The 21,630-nt window shown below is 34.4% G+C and overlaps 1 protein-coding gene across 1 annotated transcript; it reads left to right on the forward strand.

Annotated features, from left to right (window-relative positions):
• Positions 1-12,356: 12,356 nt before the first annotated feature.
• LOC116109734 (subtilisin-like protease SBT1.8) lies at positions 12,357-21,317 on the forward strand. The gene is made up of 4 exons (XM_031395969.1): positions 12,357-12,750; positions 17,873-18,358; positions 18,409-18,599; positions 18,981-21,317. Exons 1-4 carry the CDS (start codon positions 12,357-12,359, stop codon positions 21,315-21,317), a joined length of 3,408 nt encoding a protein of 1,135 aa, XP_031251829.1.
• Positions 21,318-21,630: the final 313 nt, after the last annotated feature.

Below are 21,630 nucleotides of genomic sequence, written 5' to 3' on the forward strand. Positions count from 1 at the left end.
TTCATTAGTTTTAAATTCATGCTTTTATTATTTGCATTTAGTTTGTTTAGTTAATTAATCAAATTGCCAATTTCATTTCCGCTACTTAAATATTCATTAAGTGTTAGTCTTGCTCTCTATGGTTTGACCCTGCTTACCGCTAACTACGGTATTTATGTTTAATTTTGTGGCTGTGACAACCAATTCGACAAATTCTCAACCTAGTATCATACAAATGCATAAGTTGTTGCTCGATGTTGTGGATTCACTGCTGTTCACTGAATTTGCTCTGACATTAGTTTAACTTTTGTTGCAAACCATAGTGAAATATTTTTGTGGGTGGTTCTTCGATTTAGGACCTTTTTGTTATGTATATCATTTTATTAGTCAACCCCGTTTCATGAGACATTAAGAGGAATATCTTGTCACAATAGCTACTTTGGCTAGAATTTTGTTAAATATTATCTTTTATATTATTTAATGCAGAATTTAAACTATCGGATAAACAAGCTAGAGCTATCTCGTTCTTGGGAGGTGAAAGTTTTCGCCACCTTGAGGTGCATATAATTTTGCCAATGACAATTTATTTTCTGTTTGCTCAATCAAACTTTTAGGATTATAGTTTTCACAAATAATACCATCTGAAGGAGATTTTGTTCTTGTTATTGGTCAGAGAAACAAGTTAGTCAATGAGAGTAAACATTTGACAGAATAAATTATGAAGCTGCAGGAACTACTATCAAGCAAGAAAAACATACTACAGGTAACATTTTTGAGTAATTAGATGTTAGGTTTAATGTGAAACAGTAGTAATTCTTTAGTAGATTTACAAATTTACGGAGCTTCTTTTAATTCTATAGAGACAAGTCACCTTTATTCTTAATTTGTTTTCCTTCTCTTCCTTTTTCGTATGTAAAACTTAGATACAAAACAATTCCAGTGTTATGGTTTATCTGATATGCTTGCTTATAGAATCTGTCCAACTGATCAGATTCTGGCTCCACTTCAGTGCTTGTTGACTCTTTGAAGTTGTGAGGTGATCGATATGTTCTTTGCTATTTATGTTTGTATGTCTCCATGTCTATGGATATGATATTGTTGTTAGCCAGGTGAAACCTTCATTAATCAAATTTTGTTATGCTTAATAAAATTTTGTTTGATTAAGACTAAGTAACATAAAAACCCCCGCCTTTGAAATATGATGAACAGTTCCTGCAGGTTGAGCACCTGCTTCATTTTCATTTGAATTTTAGGGAAGATTTTTCAGCCTTAACCCGAAGCAAAAGAAACTATGCACATATTGAGGAAATCCTAATATACTTGGATTGGTATCCTTCTAATCAGTATAGAGTTTGTTTTCTTTTTTTGAAAGAGATTTGTGAGCCCTTACCTTACTCTTAAATATTTAACATAGAATACCCATAATTCCTTCCTATGAAAATAGATACAGAAATCCTTGATATGGATTTATCTCTCTTATGTTGATCAAATATAATCATCTTAGCTTGCTATCACAGGAGGAAAAAACAAAGGAAATTTTTTGATGCTACTTTTGCCCATCCTTTGGAAATAAGAAATCTATTCTTCTTATGTTTATTGTACATTTTGACGATAATTCTTTTGATATTCTTACCTCAAACTTCGTACTATTGATTATTTTTCTTAACCTTTCTTTATTGTTGTTAATGACATATTCTGATTCATACTTTATTGTTTCACTTATCAGTCAATAGAACAAGAAGCAGTGGAGCTGAAGAACAGGTTTTCGAGTCCAAGGAAGTCAATGATAGGAACACTCTAATAGTGGTCTACTTGAAGACATACGTCTGATTAGGGATGGGCCTTTTACCTGCCTCATTGGGGGTTCAAGGCGGAGATTTCTCGAAAATATCGGGGACAGGTATTTATGGGGACGGGGTGAGGCCGTCCGCTGATTGTAATAATAATACTAAACCAAATTTAACTTCAATAATTAAAAATAAATGTATTTATATCAATACGTACGTTTTGTCTATTTGTCAATTTTGACCTTTGACCAAATAATGTGCTCCCAATCAATTTTTTCATAACCAATCCGCTCAATGACCTGATCAGGTAACCTGGTCCCAGATTGACCGGTTGAACTGGCCAGTCGAACCGGTGATGTCATCATGCTCCAAGAAGTCCACAATTTCTAAAGATCCAAAGGAGCTTTTTTTCTCTTACCCGTTTCAGTTTACACCTTCAGCAATCACTTGCAAAAATAAGCTACACATTCATGGCTCACAAAATTACGTCAGTGTAATGTTGAACAACACAAATGGTAGATGATGTAATAGAACACCAAGCATGAAATTTACGCAGGCAACAGATCTGGGTACAGAGACGGTTAGACGAGGGCTGGCCAGAAAAACTGATGATGAAAAATAGCCTAAGTATTTGCATTGATAACGACAATGTTAAAAATCAGAATACAAATACTGACTCATGGAAAAATCTCAATTCAATTCTGGTCCAATGTGGAACCAACACTGATTTATCAACCATTCAGAACAACTCATCGAGAATCTATATTCGCATAAACCCACAAATCTTGAATCTGGAGCAAAGATTAACTCATTCAGAATCAAATATTATCAACCAAAATTTTCAACATTTTGCATAGATGAAGTGAAGATGAAGTATGAACACATGGTGTGAACTGAGAACTGAGAAGAAGTCTGGAGTTTGAACTCTGAAGATGTCGAAGAACAAAACTGAAGAAAGCAGTGAAGATTGAAGATTTGGCACACAGGTTGCTTGCCGATCGGAGAATGCAGTGAAGATGGAAGATTCAACAGTGGAGTGGAGGTAAGGACTAGTGATAAGAGATGTACCGTCAAAAACTCGAAATGAATGGTGAAAAGGGTAACAATCTGTGTATATGGGGCTATTTGCATTAACTCGATTTTGCGTCAAAATCAGTTGAACCGATGGCTGGCTATTGTAACAATGGTCTAACCGCGGGTCATAACGGTTTCAATGCCATAATTGGGTTTTTTGCCCTTTAAAACCCGGCTTTGCTTCCTGTTTCCAGTTCAACCAGTTGAACTGGTAGACCCGGGTTGATTTTGAAAACATTGCTCTCAATTATTAGTTAGTTACTTCTTTAATACAACTTGCCCATTGATTAATTCATACTTTGTTTCCTTATTTGTTACATCTTCTTTTTAATTATTTATTATTATATTAATTTAATTTCTCATTCAAAGATGTCAGCCCATTTCTGAAATTACCAAAAGGATCAATTGTACGGGCAACCGTTAATTACAGATTATTATTTAAATGAAATGTCACAAATTAATTATAATTTGTAATAAGATTTGTTAGATATAATCCAGCATTAATGAACAGTGCTTATGTTCGTGTATGTTGTATAAAATTATATATTAGAAAAGATTATTGTTTGGGTTAAAAAATTTAAATTATTAAATATAGTAAAAGCTATAATTATTCATTAAAAAAATAAAAACATAATTTTTTTAATGAGAAGAATTTTCTTTTTTTTAATTTTCAATTGGTACATATTTGTTTCTTGTTATGTGCTACAATTTATTGTGTCTCTATATCTTTATAATATAATGTATGAATTCTTTGAAAATCAAGTTTCTTATCAAAATTAAAATGTTATCATTTTTACAATATCAATTATGAACCGATCATTAGACTGATATCTAAAATAATTTACAAGAATTTTAAATATTGATTTAGTAATTAATTTTGTCTTGTATAAAATTCCTCTTCCTTCTTCTAATTTAATTTTATTAGTTTGCTTCATTGATTGATTTTCAACAATTCAAATTACAATTAGATTAACAAGATTTATACCTAACTAAAATATTTAAATAGGGCAATTATAGTGGCATCTAATTAAAATGAGAATATAAACTACCTCTTATTTTCTAATTTTGTGGATGAATATTGACAAGTAGGGATAGGCATGTTCCCCGCCACGACTCGGCCCGAACGGGGCGGAGATTCCCTGAATTGATTGGGGACCGAGATGGGCTTGGGCTCAAAAGCAATCCCCAAATTTGGGGTGGGGCGGGGCGGGGCCGGGGATGGAGATAGTCTCAGCCCCGCCCTATCCTGCCCCAATCCAACCTTATATATATATATATATTCGTTAATTACTATTTGGTCCTTCACTTTTAGTTTTATATAATATTTAACTGCTGAGCAGTTTTTTAGCAGTTGAGCAGTTATCACTAGCAATTGTCTTTGATGGAAAGACTTCTGCGTACTTTAAAAGGAGAACAGTTATAGGTCCCCAATATAAGCATCTAATTCTTATATTCCCAAAACCATCGTTCTGAGAATTGCAGTGCATTGGAAGAATCTATAATCATTGAAGAAGACAACAACAACAAATTGCTATGGTTGGAGGTTAGTAGTATTGATTTATTTCTAATGTATTTGTATATGAACATGTATATGGATTTATATGATTTCGTTATATACATGTTTATTGATATGAATAAAATGTTTAATATATGGTATCAGAGCCTGTTTAAACTCTATGCCTAGTATGATTGTTGACATATGATGTATATTGAATTGGTTGTTGCAAATTTAGAATGTATTGCATAAAATTTGGACTTTTTGTATTAAAACCAGGACAGAATTTCTTGTATAAATCATATCTGTTTTCGATTTTAGCATCATTGGAATCTTGGTTGAAGAAGTTTTCCAATGATATATTATTTGTCAAAAGCAGAGTTGTGATTGCAAAGTTATGCTAGTTTAAAGTTTTCGATAAAAATCATCGTTTGGGTGATTTTGGCAGCCATTTACGATGCCGATTGGGGACGAAAACGTCATTTAGGATGCCATCGACATAGGCCATACGTCCAAGTCCAAGTTTCCTCTCTTAAACGCTGAAAAATTGGCCGGAATTGGGCTGTTAAAAACTAAAAAAAAAAAAAAAATAGGTTAAAAAAGTTAAAGAAACCGAGTCAAGAAGAACCGGTAAAACCGGGTCAATGGGTCAAAGAGACCCAATCAAGGCTTAAACGGGTCAAACTGAACTGATCAAAGGTAAAACCGGGGTCAATTTGACCTGATCAACCCTGGTCAAGGACCCAATGGGTCAACCCGACCCGGACAAAACAGGTATAAAGTCAAACCAGTCAATTCATCAAACCGGGTCAACCCGACCCTATCAACGAGTTATTTAGACTCGATTTTGACCCGGCATGTGAACGTGTGTTTGGGAGCGTGGTAGCGCATGGAGGCACATATCGTCCTCTGGAGGCACGTGATGGCGCTTGTTGTCTTCTGGAGACGCATGCTAGCACGTGAAACTCTTATGTCGGCACGTGGAGGCTATAGAGATGTCACGGTGGTGCATGGAGGTGCATGGGCGGTGGTGATAGCACGTGTGATGGTTTTTACGGCGCATATTTGTCTATAATGCATAATTAATGTGGTATGCTTGTTTTAATTTGTATTATGTTTGTTATATGCAATAATATATGTTATAATTATGTGATGTTTTATGATCGTATATATTTGATTAATTTAAAATGGCCACAGCATCTAAATTATGATAATATATGCTTTAAGTAATATTAATTATGATCATATTAAAATTAATGACATCATTTTGTAGTTAATCATGTTGATATAATTACTTTACCCATAGGAAATGTTATATCAACATGATTAACTACAAAATGATGTCATTAACTTTAATATGATCATAATTAATATTACTTAATGCATATATTATCATAATTTAGATGTTGTGTCATTTTTATTTCTTAATTAGCCCATAGGTATTATTAAATATTAATAATTTTTATTTTCATCATTAAAGGATAATGAATCATGATATGTAATGTCTTTATCCACAGAAAGATTTTATGATATGTTAGTTTATTTATGATTTGTTATTTAATTTACATTGGTAAACTTATAATTGTTGTTGATGGTTTGTGCCTCATAATTTATTTAGTAAGTATATCTGTTGATATACCTACAGTTGATCAAACTTTGATGATGGTTGAGGATAAAGTTCCTTATTAAGTGGTGACAACTACAAAAAGTGGAGGGAGGTCGTCCTTCTTCATTTAGGGTGCATTGATTTTGACTTGCTTTTCATAAGGAAGAGCCAACTGCACCTACGGATACTAGCACTAAGGTTGAGATTGCTTTGTATGAACGGTGGGAGCGATCCAATCATTTAAGGATGATGTTTATCAAATCTCACATTATGAGTGGTATATGTGGGTCGATACCAAAGTTTGAGAATGTCAAGGATCTGATAGATGTTATTCATGCACAGTTTGAAATATCAAAGAAAGCATTAGGCAGCACTCTTATGAGTAGGTTGACATCCATGAGGCTCACCGATATTAAAGGAGTTCGTGAGCACATTATGAAAATGAGGAAAATTGCTGCTCAATTGAGGTCCCTTCAGATGGTAATTAATGATGATTTCTTGGTGCATTATGTCATAAATTCTCTCTCATCTTATTATACTCATTTCAAGATATTCTATAACACACAAAAGGCTAAATGGTCAATCAATAAACTTTTGACAATGTGTGTTCAAGAGGAGGAGAGATTGCTTTAGGAAGTTAGTGAAATTGCACATCTGATGACAAGAAATGTCAAGTATACTTCAAACAAGAATAAGAAATGGAAGGAAAAAGGCAAGTTGAATGAGGTAATGAGCAAAGGAAGTAAAGACAACACCAAGTGTTTCTTCTGTAAAAAGAAGGGATAGATGAAGAAGGATTGTCCTAAAAGAAAGGCCTAGCTTGACAAGAAAGGTAAACTCACATCTCTTGTGTGTTATGAATTGATAAATGCTTAAAAATTCACTTATAATTAGTGGTTTATTAGGAGTATTTGTGGGAAATTAGGATTAATTTGCACGAATTAACTTAATAGTTTCATAAATGCACTTTTCGGGATCACGGGTATTTTTGTTGTGTCTTCAAGGAATAAAGCTTAAAAAAAATATTCAGATGAAAGATGGTGTCGGCAATGGAATGAGTGACGAGTACAAATAAGCGGATCGAGAATCGGAGTTGAATTGAAGAAGATATGGAGCTTTGAAGTAAAGAAGAGATTCTAGATTATGCTCCAGGTTGAGTATGCCTCAGTTTTTCAACAATAACTCGAGCTGTGGGTCTTAGATTAAGACAATTCTTAAACCGTTGGAAATCTGATTTAAAGGGCTACATTTCATATGCTTACCACTTTTCCAGATTCCATCGTTATCGTGCTCAAAAATCACCATTTCCAGAGTGCTAAAAAATGATGCAAGATTAGAAAAGGAATTGGACTATGCCACAGCACACTTAGTCCAGAATCAACCATGCCACATCACTATACTATAGTACGCCTAGTCCAGAATCAACCATGCTACAACACAATGTCGGGGCATAGTCACGACAGCTGGGTGTTTAAATTCCATGTTTGACTAGGAAATTGGGGTTTTAGGAGTCCTAAACTAAATAGAATTAAGGAAAACAAAGCCCTAACCCTTGTGGGATATAAATAGAAGTCTTTTAGCATTATTTTGGGGGATCTTTGTAGAGAACAAAAATAATGTAGAGATTAAGAGCGATTGAAAGAGGCTTGGATAGAAGAATTTGGGGGAAGATCATTATCAACTCCATTGTTCCCAAGATTTCCTAAGTTTTTCTTATCTGTTGTTGTTATTTTTTATTCATTACTATGATTATGTTTTTATTCTTCTCCATGAGTAACTAATTCTTTTGTGATTGAGGGTGATTTCAAAGCCCTAGACATGTCTTGAAATTAATAAAATATGCATCTATTTATCTTTTGATCCCTCTTGGTTATGTGATTATTTCTCTGTGAATAAGGTTTAGATAGATTGTTTTAATTGTTTAAGTGCACAATTAAATTGTTAGGATTAATCTATTAATGCCAATTTAGGTTGTTTAGTATGGAATCGTTTTATTAACCTAAATAACTAGTGGTAAAGTGTATGCCTGCATACATGGGGGGTAATCACTCAAGATAACTAAATCGACCATATGAGTTTAGCCTTGATTCAGTAGGTCTCTCGCAACTTAATGCTTTTATTACTTTGAATCTAGAGATCGTATCCTAGGTTACCTAATAAATAGGGAATTGGGTTATGACCGTGTCTAATCCAATGAATCAGTAAGGAGAGATAGAACTTATCAACGTTTGGTATTTTCTGAGCTGATGTGATTAAGAGGGTAGAAAGTTAAAGAGTGCTTTTATTATATGTAATTCATCTCTAGTGGTGGCAAATAAACCTTCAATCTCCCTTCTCTTATTCATCTATTTCATGATTGTTTACTTGTTTTACTTTGTTTAATTTTAGTTTGCTAGTTTTTGTTGAGTTTTTATAATTTGTGACAAACCCCATTAGAAGTAGATAATTAATTAAGTTCACAGATCCTCTACGGGATAGAACTTTACTTGCCCTTTGCTACTACGCAACTTTGCATTAGAATTTAGTAAGGTAAAATTAGGTGTTGCTTTTGCATGCATCATGAATCTAATATGATTTGTGTTTCTCATAATGATTGGTGGATTGATTCTGGTTCTACAATCCATGTTTCTAATACCATACAGGGTTTTCTGGATATCAAAGGAAATCAATGGGAAGTGAATGCAGCATCTGTTCAGAAAACAAGATGCCTTCACGTATTGAAGCTATTGTAACATTTAGACTTGTTTTAAGTAATAGTTTTATTTTGGATTTGAAATGAACCTTTTATATTCCTAGTATTTCTAGGAATTTAATTTCAGTTTCTCAACTTATACCTTATGGATACTCTTTCAACTTTTATGGTAGTTCTTTTAATTTAATTAAGAACTCATCTATTGTTGGAAATGGTATTGTGGTTGATGGTTTGTTTAAATTTCATTTAAGTGATATTGTTCCTCATAGTTTAATGGCTTCACATGCTAGTACTAGTATTAAACGTACTGTTATGAATGAAAACTCTTCTTTTTTGTGGCATAGGAGATTAGGACAGATCTTCATTGGTAGGATTAAAAGGTTGGTAAATGTTGGAGTTCTTGGAATTCTTGACTTTATTGACTTTGATCATTGTATAGATTGCATTAAGGGAAAGCAGACTAACAAATCCAAGAAAGGTGCCAGGAAGAGTTCTAAACTTTTAGAAATCATACAAACAGATAATTATTGCCATGACATGAGCTCTAGCAGTCAGAAATATTTCATCGCCTTTATTAATGATCACTCACGATACATGTATCTCTACTTGCTTCATCACAAGGATGAAGCATTGGATGCTTTCAAAGTATATAAAGCAGAAGTAGAGAAACAATATGGAAAACAAATTAAGATTGTGAGATCTGATAGAGGTGGTGAATATTATGGTAGATACACTAGTACAAGACAAGCACTTGGTCCATTAGCTAAATTTCTTCAAGAGTAAGATGTGGCTCAATACACCTTGCCTGGCACACCATCTCAAAATGGTGTAGCATAATGGAGAAATAGAACATTAATGGATATGGTATGGAGTATGCTAAGTAACTCCCAAACTTCCTCATTCTTTATGGATCAAAGGTCTTAAAACTGAAGCGTATATATTAAATCGAGTTCCAACTAAGGCAGTTCCCAAAACGCCATTCAAGTTGTGGAAAGGTTAGAAACCGAGTTTAAGTCATTTATGCATTTGGGGTTGTCCAGTTGAAGTTAAAGTTTATAATCCACAAGAACGGAAGTTAGATCCTAGGACTATTAGTGCATATTTTATTGGAAATGCTGAAAAATCCAAGGGATATAGATTTTATTGTCCTAACCATTCCACTAGAATTGTTGAATCCAGAAATGCCAAATTTCTTGAGAATGATGTGGTCAGTGGGAGTGATCAACTCGGAGACTTAGTCTTTGAGAAAAATGATGTTTTAGATGATGCTCCTACATCAAGTAAAAGATTGATTGTTTGTAACGTCCACATTGAGGTACGTAGCTTATTCTTGCTTGTTTGCCCTTAGTTATGCTTGTTTGCCCTTAGTTTTTGCTTGGTTGCCCTTTGTGTTGCTTGCTTTAAGGTGAAAGATTGAAGAATTTTGAAAAGTACAAACTTCGTCGCGACCAAGAAAGTTGGTTGCCGCAGCCAAGAACTCTTTGCCCAAATTTGAGTTTAAGATTTTGCAGGCTTCGCTGTGGCGATGTAGGTTCTGGAATTTTTCACCGAGGCGAAGAGCTGACTGAAATTCTTGAGAAAATTCTAGAGAAATTTCCTTAGGGACAAAGTGACTATTTTACCCCTAATTAGTTGTAAATGGGGGGAGTGAAAAGTAAGGAAATTCTATGGAGAATGCCTTGGAGATGGGGGTGTATTTGTAATGAATTAAAGGGCAAAGATGGAATTTTCTATAAAGTGTAAGGGCAAAATGGGAAAGAATGTATATTATATGAGATATTAAGAGTTCAAGCACACAAACCCTCCCATTCTCTACACCCCACACGCCACTTCCACTCTTCAATTCTCTCATCTCTTCATCAAATTTCCAAGGAATATTAGAGGGCTTTTGGTTGGATTTTGGTAGAGACTTGATTCTAAGCATCCAAAGGTAAGAATTCTTGCAATAGATATGAGTTTAATTTTCAAAAGTGTTGAATTCTTTAGTGTTTATGCTTAGGGTTTTAGATAAAGAGCAAGTCTACCAAAGAAAGAGAGATTCTAGTGGAATTACTCAAGTACAAGGTAAGTAAATCCAACCCAAGTTATGATTTGAGAAATCAAGTGTGTAGAGATTTTACATATGTATATGCTTATGATTTTGAGAATTGCTAATGAATTGTTGATGAGTTTGATGACTATTGATGAGTAGAATTTAGCCATGAGAAGTGGTTTTGGTTGTATGATGATTAATTAAAGTTTGGTTGAAGTTAGAAAGAGTTGAGTAGAATTTTTGGGAGTGTATTGTTCTGGACAGGTTTAGTAATTGCTTGAGTTTTACTCCAAATATTGGTGGCTTGAGAAAGAAATGGAATTGTAGCCAAATTAGAGTTTGATTGTGCATGCAATATATTTGATGAAATGTCCAAGAGAAGTGTATGCATGAGTTTATTTATTTATGATTTTGATATGAGTTTGTAGATGATAGAGAAAAACTTATTTTTATGCTACATGGCATCCTTGCATTAAACATTTGCATTTAGAAAGAATAATAAGCATGAACCATCTACATACATGCATGTACATATGTATGAGAACTTAAAGAATAAAGAGAAAGAAAGAAAAGATATTAAATAATGCTCTAAAATAAGAAAAGAACAGGTTGTTGCGATGGGGAACCCATGAGTGACAAGAAGAAATTCCTCGCATGCACGCCGCCTTCAATGAGCTACCTAAGAATAGGAAGAAGAATTGGTGTAACCCGTAAGAGTGCATGTGGATGAGAGTTGTACCCAAGAAAGAAGAAAACACTCACACGACTAGGGTTCCGAATCCATGCTTCAACCGAGTCCGATCGGCAAAAGAATAAGAAAGAATAAGAATAAGAATAAGAAAGCATAAGAGAAGAAAAGAAAACAGAGAAATAGAGAAAAGAAAGAAATACATAATAAGAATAGAAAACAGAAAAGAAAGTGTGCACTTCTTGCATTTGTGCATGTGCATCACACTTATGCATGGCATTATGCCTACTACCATGAGTAGTGAGAAATTAGAAAGAAAGAAGAAACGGTGAGAAATTAGAAAGAAATAAAGAATAGAGAGGTTAGTATAGAGAAAGAATAGAGAAATAAAGAGAAAGAACAGAGAAGAGTAATGTAAGGAACGAAATTAGAATGTGAGCAACGGAGAGAGAAGGCTAGTATAGCTGGTTTACTTACTGAGCAATTAATGCTCACTCTGTTGATTTCTTTGTTTTGCAGGGAATAGGTGAGAAGCAGTCGGATGGGCGTCGAGAAGCCGAGGAAAATGGCACCACTGTCTATTATTTTTGAGCTTATGTACATGAGACTTTTATTAATTTAAAGGATTTTATATATAAAGTAAAGAAAATTTTCGGGCCCATTATCTTTTCTTATATGTTTATGTGTTTTTAATATCTTATATTTCCTAAGTATATAAGTTAGAAAGAGTCATTACATTGTTCATCCAAACAGTGTGAACAATGAGGAACCAATCATTCAAAGTCCACGTTCTAATGAGATTGTTTTAGAAGATCATTATGAACAACCTCCACTACAGGAGGAACAACCAGTTGTGCAATAGTCTCAATAAGAGACTATTGATACAACATTAAGGAGTGTACTAGAACAAAGAAATCAGTAATTCTTACTGATTATGTAGTGTATCTACAAGAGTCTGATTATGACATAGGTTGAACATGATCCAAACACGTTTTGACAAGCTATGGACAATAGTAAATTTGAGTTGTGGTATAATGTCATGATTGACGAAATCAATTCTATGGCAAATAATACATTTTGGGACCTTGTTGAGTTGCCTACTGGAAAGAAACCTATTAGTTGTAAATGGGTATTTAAAACCAAGAGTGATTCTTTAGGCATCATTGAGAGATACAAGGCTAGGCCTGTTGCCAAGGGGTTCACGCAAAGGGAAGTGATAGATTATAAAGAAACGTTTTATCCAATTTCTCAAAAGGATTCCTTTCGCATCATCATGACATTAGTTGCCCATTTCGATTTAGATTTACATCAAATGGATATGAAAACAGCTTTCCACAATGGATATTTGGAGGAAGAGGTTTATATGAAACAACTTGATGGGTTCGTTTCAAGTGATGGTGAGCATTGGGTTTGCAAGCTTAAAAAGTTCATTTATGGACTTAAACAAGTCTCCCATCAGTGGTATTTAAGATTTCACACTGTTATCTCTTCATTTGGTTTTGTAAAAAATGTTATAAATCAGTGTATATACCACAAGGTCAATGGGAGTAAAATCATCTTTCTTGTGTTATATGTAGATGATATTCTACTTGCAACCAATGATTTGGGTTTGCTGCATGAGGTGAAACAATTTCTCTCTCAACATTTATAATGAAGGATATGGGTGAGGCGTCTTATGTCATCGGCATTAAGATTCATAGGGATAGGTCTCAACATGTTTTGGGACTATCTCAGGAAGCCTATATTAATAAAATTCTTTAGAGATTTAATATGAAGGATTGTTCACCCAATGTTACACCCATTGTTAAGGGTGACAGGTTCAATCTGAACCAATGTCCCACAATTGAGATTGAAATGGAACAAATAAAGAATATCCCTTATGCTTCAACTATTGAAAGCCTAATGTATGCTCAAGTCTGTACTGGACCTGACATTGCCTTTGTAGTTGGCATGTTAGGAAGATATCAAACTAATCCATGTTTAGATCATTGGAGAGCTACAAAGAAAGTCATGAGGTATCTTCAAGGAACTAAAAGTTTTATGCTTACATATAGACAGTATGATATTTTGGAGGTCGTCGAATATTCAAACTCAGACTTCGCTAGCTGTGTTGATTCTCGGAAATCAACATTCAGATATGTTTTTATGCTAGCCAGAGGTGCTATATCTTGAAGAAGTGTCAAACAATCTTTGGTTGCCACTTCTACCATGGAAACTGGGTTTGTTTCTTGTTTTAAGGCTACTCCACGTGGTATTTGGTTAAGAAGTTTCATTTCTGGGCTTGAAGTTGTTGAGTCTATCTCTAGGCCAATAAGGTTGTATTGTGACAATTCAACTGTTGTGTTCTTTGCTAAGAACAATAAGAGTGGAAGTCGAAGGAAACACATCAACGTGAAGTACTTAGCCATAAGGGAGTACATTAAAGCCAAAGAAGTGCTCATTGAACACATACACACTGAGTAGATGATTGCTAATCCTCTGACAAAAGGCATGCCACTAAAGACATTCAAGGATCATGTAGTTCAAATAGGACTATGTTCCGCTTTGTTACTATGAGAGGTAATACTTTCATTAACTGAAACTTTGTAATTTAGTTTGTTTTCTCTTTTAAGTTGTATAGGTTGGAGAAAAACAAACATTCTGGAGAACTTGGAACACACATTTGAGGTTTGTTCATAAAGTAATATTCCACATTTAAGCGTTTACCTAAAAAGAGAAAAATTGCATAGTAATACATGGAAGGTAATATTTGCTTAAAAGAGACTTACTGCTATGATTCATGCAATTCTATTTTTCTAATTAAACATAAACAATATAAAACTACTATATTGTGGATTGTGTAATAAAAGTTTAGACCAAGTGAGAGAATATTAGAATTTTAATTAATTAAAATTAAAATTCATTAATTACTATTTGGTCCTTCACTTTTATATAATATTTAACTGTTGTGCAACAGTTGAGTAGTTATCCCCAGCAGTTGTATTTGATGGAAAGACTTCTACGTACTTTAAAAAGAGAACAGTTACAGGTCCCCAATAAACGTAATTAATTCTGATATTCCCAAAACCATCATTTTGAGAATTGCACTGCATTGGAAGAATCTGTAATCTTTGAAGAAGACAACAACGGTAAATTGCTATGGTTGGAGGTTAGTAATATTGATATATTTCCGTTGTATATACATATATACTGACTGCCATGTCCAATCATGACTCATTATGCATATTTATAGTTGTTCATTTTAATTATTTGGAAACTGGGTAAATTTTGCTATAGAAGATGACTGAGTGCTGATGTTTTGTTACAAAGAAATTATAATCATCGTCAATACGTTACTAAACATGGTCAATTTCATTTTTTCACTCAATTCTACTCAGGCTTTTCTCAGATGCTTTCATGGCTTTATTCCACTATAAAAACTGAAGTAATTTCTCTCTAGAAATCATCACTCTCACTCAATTCTCTTCCCAAATGGGTCTCGTTTCAACTCTTTTCCTCACAGTTTTTCTCTCAGTAAACTTGATCATTTCCTGCAACACAACAGCCCAGAAAAGCCCAAGTTTCATAATCAGAGTCCAAAATGGCATGAAGCCATCTGAATTTTCTAATGTAGAAGATTGGTACAACTCCATCCTGGAAAGTCTTAACTTCCAAATCTTTGTTCTCCGAAAACAACAAAAAAATTACCCATATCTATAAAACTGTCTTCCATGGCTTCTCCGTAAGACTTGCCTCACAAGAAGTCCAGGAACTCAAGAAACGCCTGGAAATTCTTAGAGTTATCCAGGACCGAAAGCGCCATATTTAAATAACTCGGTCGCCAGGATTCCTTGGACTTACCACAGCCACAAAAGCCAGAATTAATGATCTTCGTCAAAAATCAAAATCGGAGTGCTTGATACTAGCATCTGGCCGGAAGGAAAAAGTTTCCAGGACCATGGTCTTGAATTCCTTCTAAGGCTGCAAACGATCGATTACTGTTCGATAATGTTCACGAACAGTTCAATATTCGTTCGATAATATGTTCAATCGAGTTCAAATAGGGGTTGTTCGTTCGATTATGTTCGCAAACACTATACGTTCAACTGATCCATCCGTTCGAAAAACATGTTATGCATTATTATAATTAAAAAAAAAAAATTTCATTTTTATATTATGTTTGATTTAGTTTGGATGAATTTTTTTTAATGGTAATCAATAATAAAATATTATGATACTTTTGTTTTTCTTATATATATAATATATTTGGATTTTTTTTTTCAAACGTCATTAATAATTAAATATATAAGTATATGGCATTTTAATTAAAAAGTAATAAATTATTATGATACATAGCATGACAAATTTAATAACATAATAGATTATATAATCAAGTGATATATAATATAGTAAATCCAATAACATAATAGCTTCATATTTTCTAAATGTAATCAATAATTAAATATTATAAGATAGCATTTCAATTAATAAATAATAAATATAGTATGATAAATTAATAAACATAACATATTGTATAATCAAGTAATGTATAGCATAACAAATTTAATAATATAATAGTTTAATTAAACCTAAATTACTCACACATTTGTATTAATCATATATTACAATAAACTTTCATACCACTATGAATTTATAGGTGTTGATACAAAATATATATGTAAACAGTAATAATATATATATATATATAACAAATTAATCAGTATTGATCATATATTACAATAGACTTTCATTCCACTATAAATTTATAACAAATTAATCAGTATTGATCATGTATTACAATAGACTTTCATTCTACTATAAATTTATGGGTGTTGATACAAAATATATATGTAAACATTTAAAATATTTATGATAATTTATGTAATGATAATAAATATATGATAATCTATAATTTTAGTAATTTCATAACATATTAAACATATTTAATTTATGATTAATATATGTATGATAATAATTTTGTACATACTATATAATGGCATGTTCACTCCTTGAATCCTTTTGGTTGTGTTGTAATGTCTATACAAAATGCAAATTCCTTTTGTTTGTGTCATGTTTGATATGGAACTAAATTTGTTTTGAACGATTTATTGTTCTGTTTAATTTATTTTGAAGTTTTATTATTTATGATGGTTATTTATTTTAATTTACTGAGTTTTTATCGATTTATTTAAAATATAAATATATATAAAGAGTTGGTTTATTTTCAAATGTTGAATTAAATGGGTATGAATTATAAATTGCTGCATATTTGTTTTTTAGGGCATGAATTGGAAAGTTGGTGCATATTTTTTATTCGAACGAGTTATTCGAACAGGTATTTACAAGTTATCGAACGAGTTATTCGAAAAGGTATTTACAAATTATCGAACGAGTTATTCCAACAGGTATTTATGAGTTAGTCGAACGAGTTAGTTGAACAAGTTAGTCGAACGAACACGAACGAACACGAGCGAGCTTTTTGTTAATCGAACGAACACGAACACACATATTGTGTTCGTTCGAACACGAACAATCGAACATGCTTATCGAACGATTTTCGAACGAGCCTGTTCGTTCATGTTCAGTTAGATTGCAGGCCTAATTCCTTCTCGCTAGAAAGGAGAATGCATTAGAGGAGAGGACTTCCTAAAGTCTCTATGCAACAAAAAATTAATCAGTGCTTGATACTTCCGTTCCGAAGAATTAAGCAACATATTTGTAGATGCAAAAAATCTACCGTCATGAAAATAGGGTCTGAACCTGTAAGGTTAAAGCCACTGATAATCTGCTAGACTTGCACACATGGAAGGCCAAGCGTGAAGATTACGAAAAACATTGAGGTGGTGTTTGCCGTAGGCACTCCGACGCTCAAGTCAGCAAAACTGAAAGAGATTATTTGATTATAATTAAAGAGAAGAAGGGTTACCAGGAGTCTTGTCGGAGGCTAGGACTATGGCAGAAGCGTCGGGTTCTTGGGAGAAAGAACTTCAGGAGCAAATAGATGGTTTTGAGTAGTGTAGATTGACTATGGGAGATTCCTCCCTTAATGAGAGGGCAGACCTCTGTTTTTATAGTGAACCCAAGGGGTTGGAATCCTAGTAGGACATTAAGTCCTTTTTTGGGAAATAATCCCTATCAGGAAAGAGATATGATTTCTTGACTTTATCATATTAAGTTTGCTAGTTTGAGTAAGATTTGAAATGTTAGTAGGACACTAAGTCTTATTTTGGGAGATAATCTCCATCAGGAAAGAAATATGATTTCTTGACTTTATTAGATTAAGTTTAATAGTTTAAGTAAGATTTGGAATCTTAGTAGAAAAGGAAATAGAATGAGATTCTGATTTCCTATTTACGAACTATTGCAGACTAATGGGCTGAAACTCAGTTTAGCTTAACTTATAAGATAGCCCAACTCATAGAGTGGGTAGTTCACAAGGCGATTTTAAGTGTAGGCCCAATTAGAATTGGGTTGTGACATGTTTATTTCATTATTGGACCTCGTCTAACTCAAGACGATTTTTTGCCCTAACAATATCAGCAAGAGACCATCATGGACATGGCATTCACACTTCATCAACCATTGCGGGGCACACTGTTAATAATGCTTCTTTTCTTGGTTTTGCAAACGGTGAAGCATCTGGGATGGCAGAAAAAGCTAGACTTGTTGTATACAAAGTTTGTTGGAATGGAGGACATTGTATGGAATCTGACATTTTAGCCGGCTTGGACAATGCTGTTGAAGATGGAGTTGATGTTATCTCTATTTCGTTAGGTTCTGGTCGGTCAGAACCATATTTTCTGGATCCAATCGCAATTGGATCGTTTGGTGCAATGGAAAAGGGAGTTTTTGTTTCAGCTACTGCAGGAAATTCAGGTTTTCAAGCTGAAACTGTGGATAATGTAGCTCCATGGATGATAACTGTTGGTGCTAGTACGATTGACAGAAAGCTCCCTGCCGATGTGGTTCTTGAAGATGGAACAACTATCACACTCTTTATAATGGAAAACAATTGCCAAACAAGACGTACTTTCCATTGATCTATGCTGGCAGTGCTTGCATGTATGGGTCATTAGATCCAAAATTGATTCATGGTAAGATTGTGGTGTGTGATCGTGGTGACATTGGATGTGTTGACAAGGGAAATGCTGTGAAAAAGGCTGGCGGGATTGGAGTGATTGTTGCTAATACAGAATCATCAGGTGAAGGTTTAATAGCTGATGCACACTTGTTTCCTGGTTTGGCCATTACTTTATNTCCCGTCAAAGTATGTCATTTCTTGTCCTTTAAGTTCTCAATTTTCATCGTCAGTATGTATAACTTATCCCATTGTCATCGTCTTTTTTTCTCAAAAACTTTGTGTTAATGGAAAAAATCCAAAAAATAATAAGTAAACATAATATACATATATGTACTGAGTGCCATGTCCATCATGACTCATTATGTATATTTATAGTTGTTCATTTTAATTATTTGAAAACTGGGTTAAATTTTGCTATAGAAGATGATTGAGTGCTGATGTTTTGTTAGAAATAAATTATAATCATCGTCAATACGTTACTACACTTGGTCAATTTCATTTTTTCACTCAATTCTACTCAGCTTTTTCTCAGATGCTTTCATGGCTTTATTCCACTATAAAAACTAGAGTAATTTCACTCCAGAAATCACAACTCTCACTCAATTCGCTTCCCAAATGGGTCTCGTTTCAACTCTTTTCCTCACAATCTTTCTCTCATTAAACTTGTTCATTTCCTGCAACACAACAGCCCAGAAAAGCCAAAGTTTCATAATCAGAGTTCACAATGGCATGAAGCCATCCGACTTTTCTGAAGTGGAAGACTGGTACAAGTCCATCCTGGACAGTCTAACTGCCAAATCTTTGTTCTTCGAAAACAACAAAAAAATCACCCATGTCTATAAAACTGTCTTCCATGGCTTCTCCGCAAGACTTGCCTCACAACAAGTCCAGGAACTCAAGAAACGCCCGGAAATTGTTGGAGTTATCCAGGACCGAAAGCGCCATATTCAAATAACTCGGTCACCGGGATTCCTTGGACTCACCACAGCCACAAAAACCAGAATTAATGATCTTCCTCAAAAATCAAACTACGGCTCCAATGCTATAATCGGAGTGCTTGATACTGGCCTCTGGCCGGAAGGAAAAAGTTTCCAGGACCATGGTCTTGATCCGATTCCTTCTCGCTGGAAAGGAGAATGCGTTGGAGGAGAAGACTTCCCGAAGTCTCTATGCAACAAAAAATTAATCGGTGCTCGATACTTCCGTTCCGAAGAATTAAGCAACATATCAGCAAGAGACCATCATGGACATGGCACTCACACTTCATCAACCATTGCGGGGCACACTGTTAATAATGCTTCTTTTCTTGGTTTTGCAAACGGTGAAGCATCTGGGATGGCAGAAAAAGCTAGACTTGCTGTATACAAAGTTTGTTGGAATGGAGGACAGTGTATGGAATCTGACATTTTAGCTGGCTTGGACAAGGCTGTTGAAGATGGAGTTGATGTTATCTCTATTTCATTAGGTTCTGGTCGGTCAGAACCATATTTTCTGGATCCAATCGCAATTGGATCGTTTGGTGCAATGGAAAAAGGAGTTTTTGTTTCAGCTGCTGCAGGAAATTCAGGTTTCCGAGCTGAAACTGTGGATAATGTAGCTCCGTGGATGATAACTGTTGGTGCTAGTACGATTGACAGAAAGTTCCCTGCCGATGTGGTTCTTGAAGATGGAACAACTATCACAGGGTCTTCTCTTTATAATGGAAAACAATTGCCAAACAAGACGTACTTTCCATTGATCTATGCTGGCAGTACTTGCATGTATGGGTCCTTAGGTCAAAAATTGATTCATGGTAAGATTGTGGTGTGTGATCGTGGTGACATAGGATGTGTTGACCAGGGAATTGCTGTGAAAAAAGCTGGCGGGGTTGGAATGATTGTTGCTAATACAGAATCATCAGGTGAAGGTTTAATAGCTGATGCACACTTGTTTCCTGGTTTGGCCATTACTTTATCAGCTCGTGAAAAGGTTCTCAATTACATAAACTCTACCAAGAATCCCCGAGCCACCATGGTGTTTCACAAAACTCAATTGGGGGCAAAACCAGCTCCAGTTGTTGCAGTATTTTCATCTCGCGGGCCAAATCCGCAATCAATTTACATTGTAAAACCTGACGTAATTGCACCAGGAGTTGACATTCTAGCTGCCTGGACGAATGATTCTTCACCAAGTGGTTGTCTTGAAGATACAAGACGCGCTGAATTCAATATAATCTCTGGCACATCGATGTCGTGCCCGCATGTTTCAGGCCTGGCAGCTCTTTTGAAAGCAGCCCATCTCGATTGGTCTCCAGCAATGATCAAATCAGCTTTGATGACTACAGCTTACACTCAGGATGAAGATGGTAATCCTCTGCTAGACGAGAAAGATCTTAACCAGACAAATATTTGGGCGATGGGGGCTGGACATGTGGATCCTCAGAAAGCTTTAGACCCTGGTTTGGTTTATGATTTAACAGCTGAAGATTACATAGATTTTCTCTGTGCATCAAGTTATAGCCTGGATCATATCCAGATGATTACCAGGAGGTCAGTGAATTGTAGTTTAAGCAAGATAGAAAACCCATGGGACCTGAATTACCCAATTATTTCAATTGCTTTTGATGATTCAAAATCATCCAATTCAGAGGGTTTGGTGACAAGAACTGTGACTCATGTAAGTGAAACTGCTTCAACCTACAAAGTGACCATCATCAATCCTGAAGGTGTCACTGTGACAGTTGATCCTGAAGAGTTGGAATTCGAAGAGAAAGGTGAGAAACAAAGTTATAAGGTTAAGATTTCAATTAAGGAAATGGTTGTGACTGATGATAAAGTGACTAGCAAGGTAGGGAAATTAGTTTGGACTGACGGGAAACATAATGTTACTTCTCCAATTGTTGTTACATGGACTGAATTAGCCTAAGTTTTGCATGTTTTTATCATGGTATTATAATAATAAATTAATAAGAATAACACTCTCTAGTGTGATCTATAACATCTGATAATTTCGTTTGTTTTCTCCAAGCTCGACCTAATATATAACATAAATAATAAATTTGTTTGCGATTTCTTCGAACAATGCTTGTAACAGAAGAGATTATAAGCATAAAGCTTTTGTGAAAAATTCGTTAATTGTTTGGTTAGGAAAATATAAAAGAGTTTTCTAGTATTAATTTACCAAACAATTGAAAATCACTTTTTATCGGAGTACTTTTTTAATGAAAAGCACTTAAATA

The sequence above is a fragment of the Pistacia vera genome, unplaced genomic scaffold, assembly GCF_008641045.1.
Source record: "Pistacia vera cultivar Batoury unplaced genomic scaffold, PisVer_v2 Contig59, whole genome shotgun sequence".
NCBI classification, from domain to species: domain Eukaryota; kingdom Viridiplantae; phylum Streptophyta; class Magnoliopsida; order Sapindales; family Anacardiaceae; genus Pistacia; species Pistacia vera.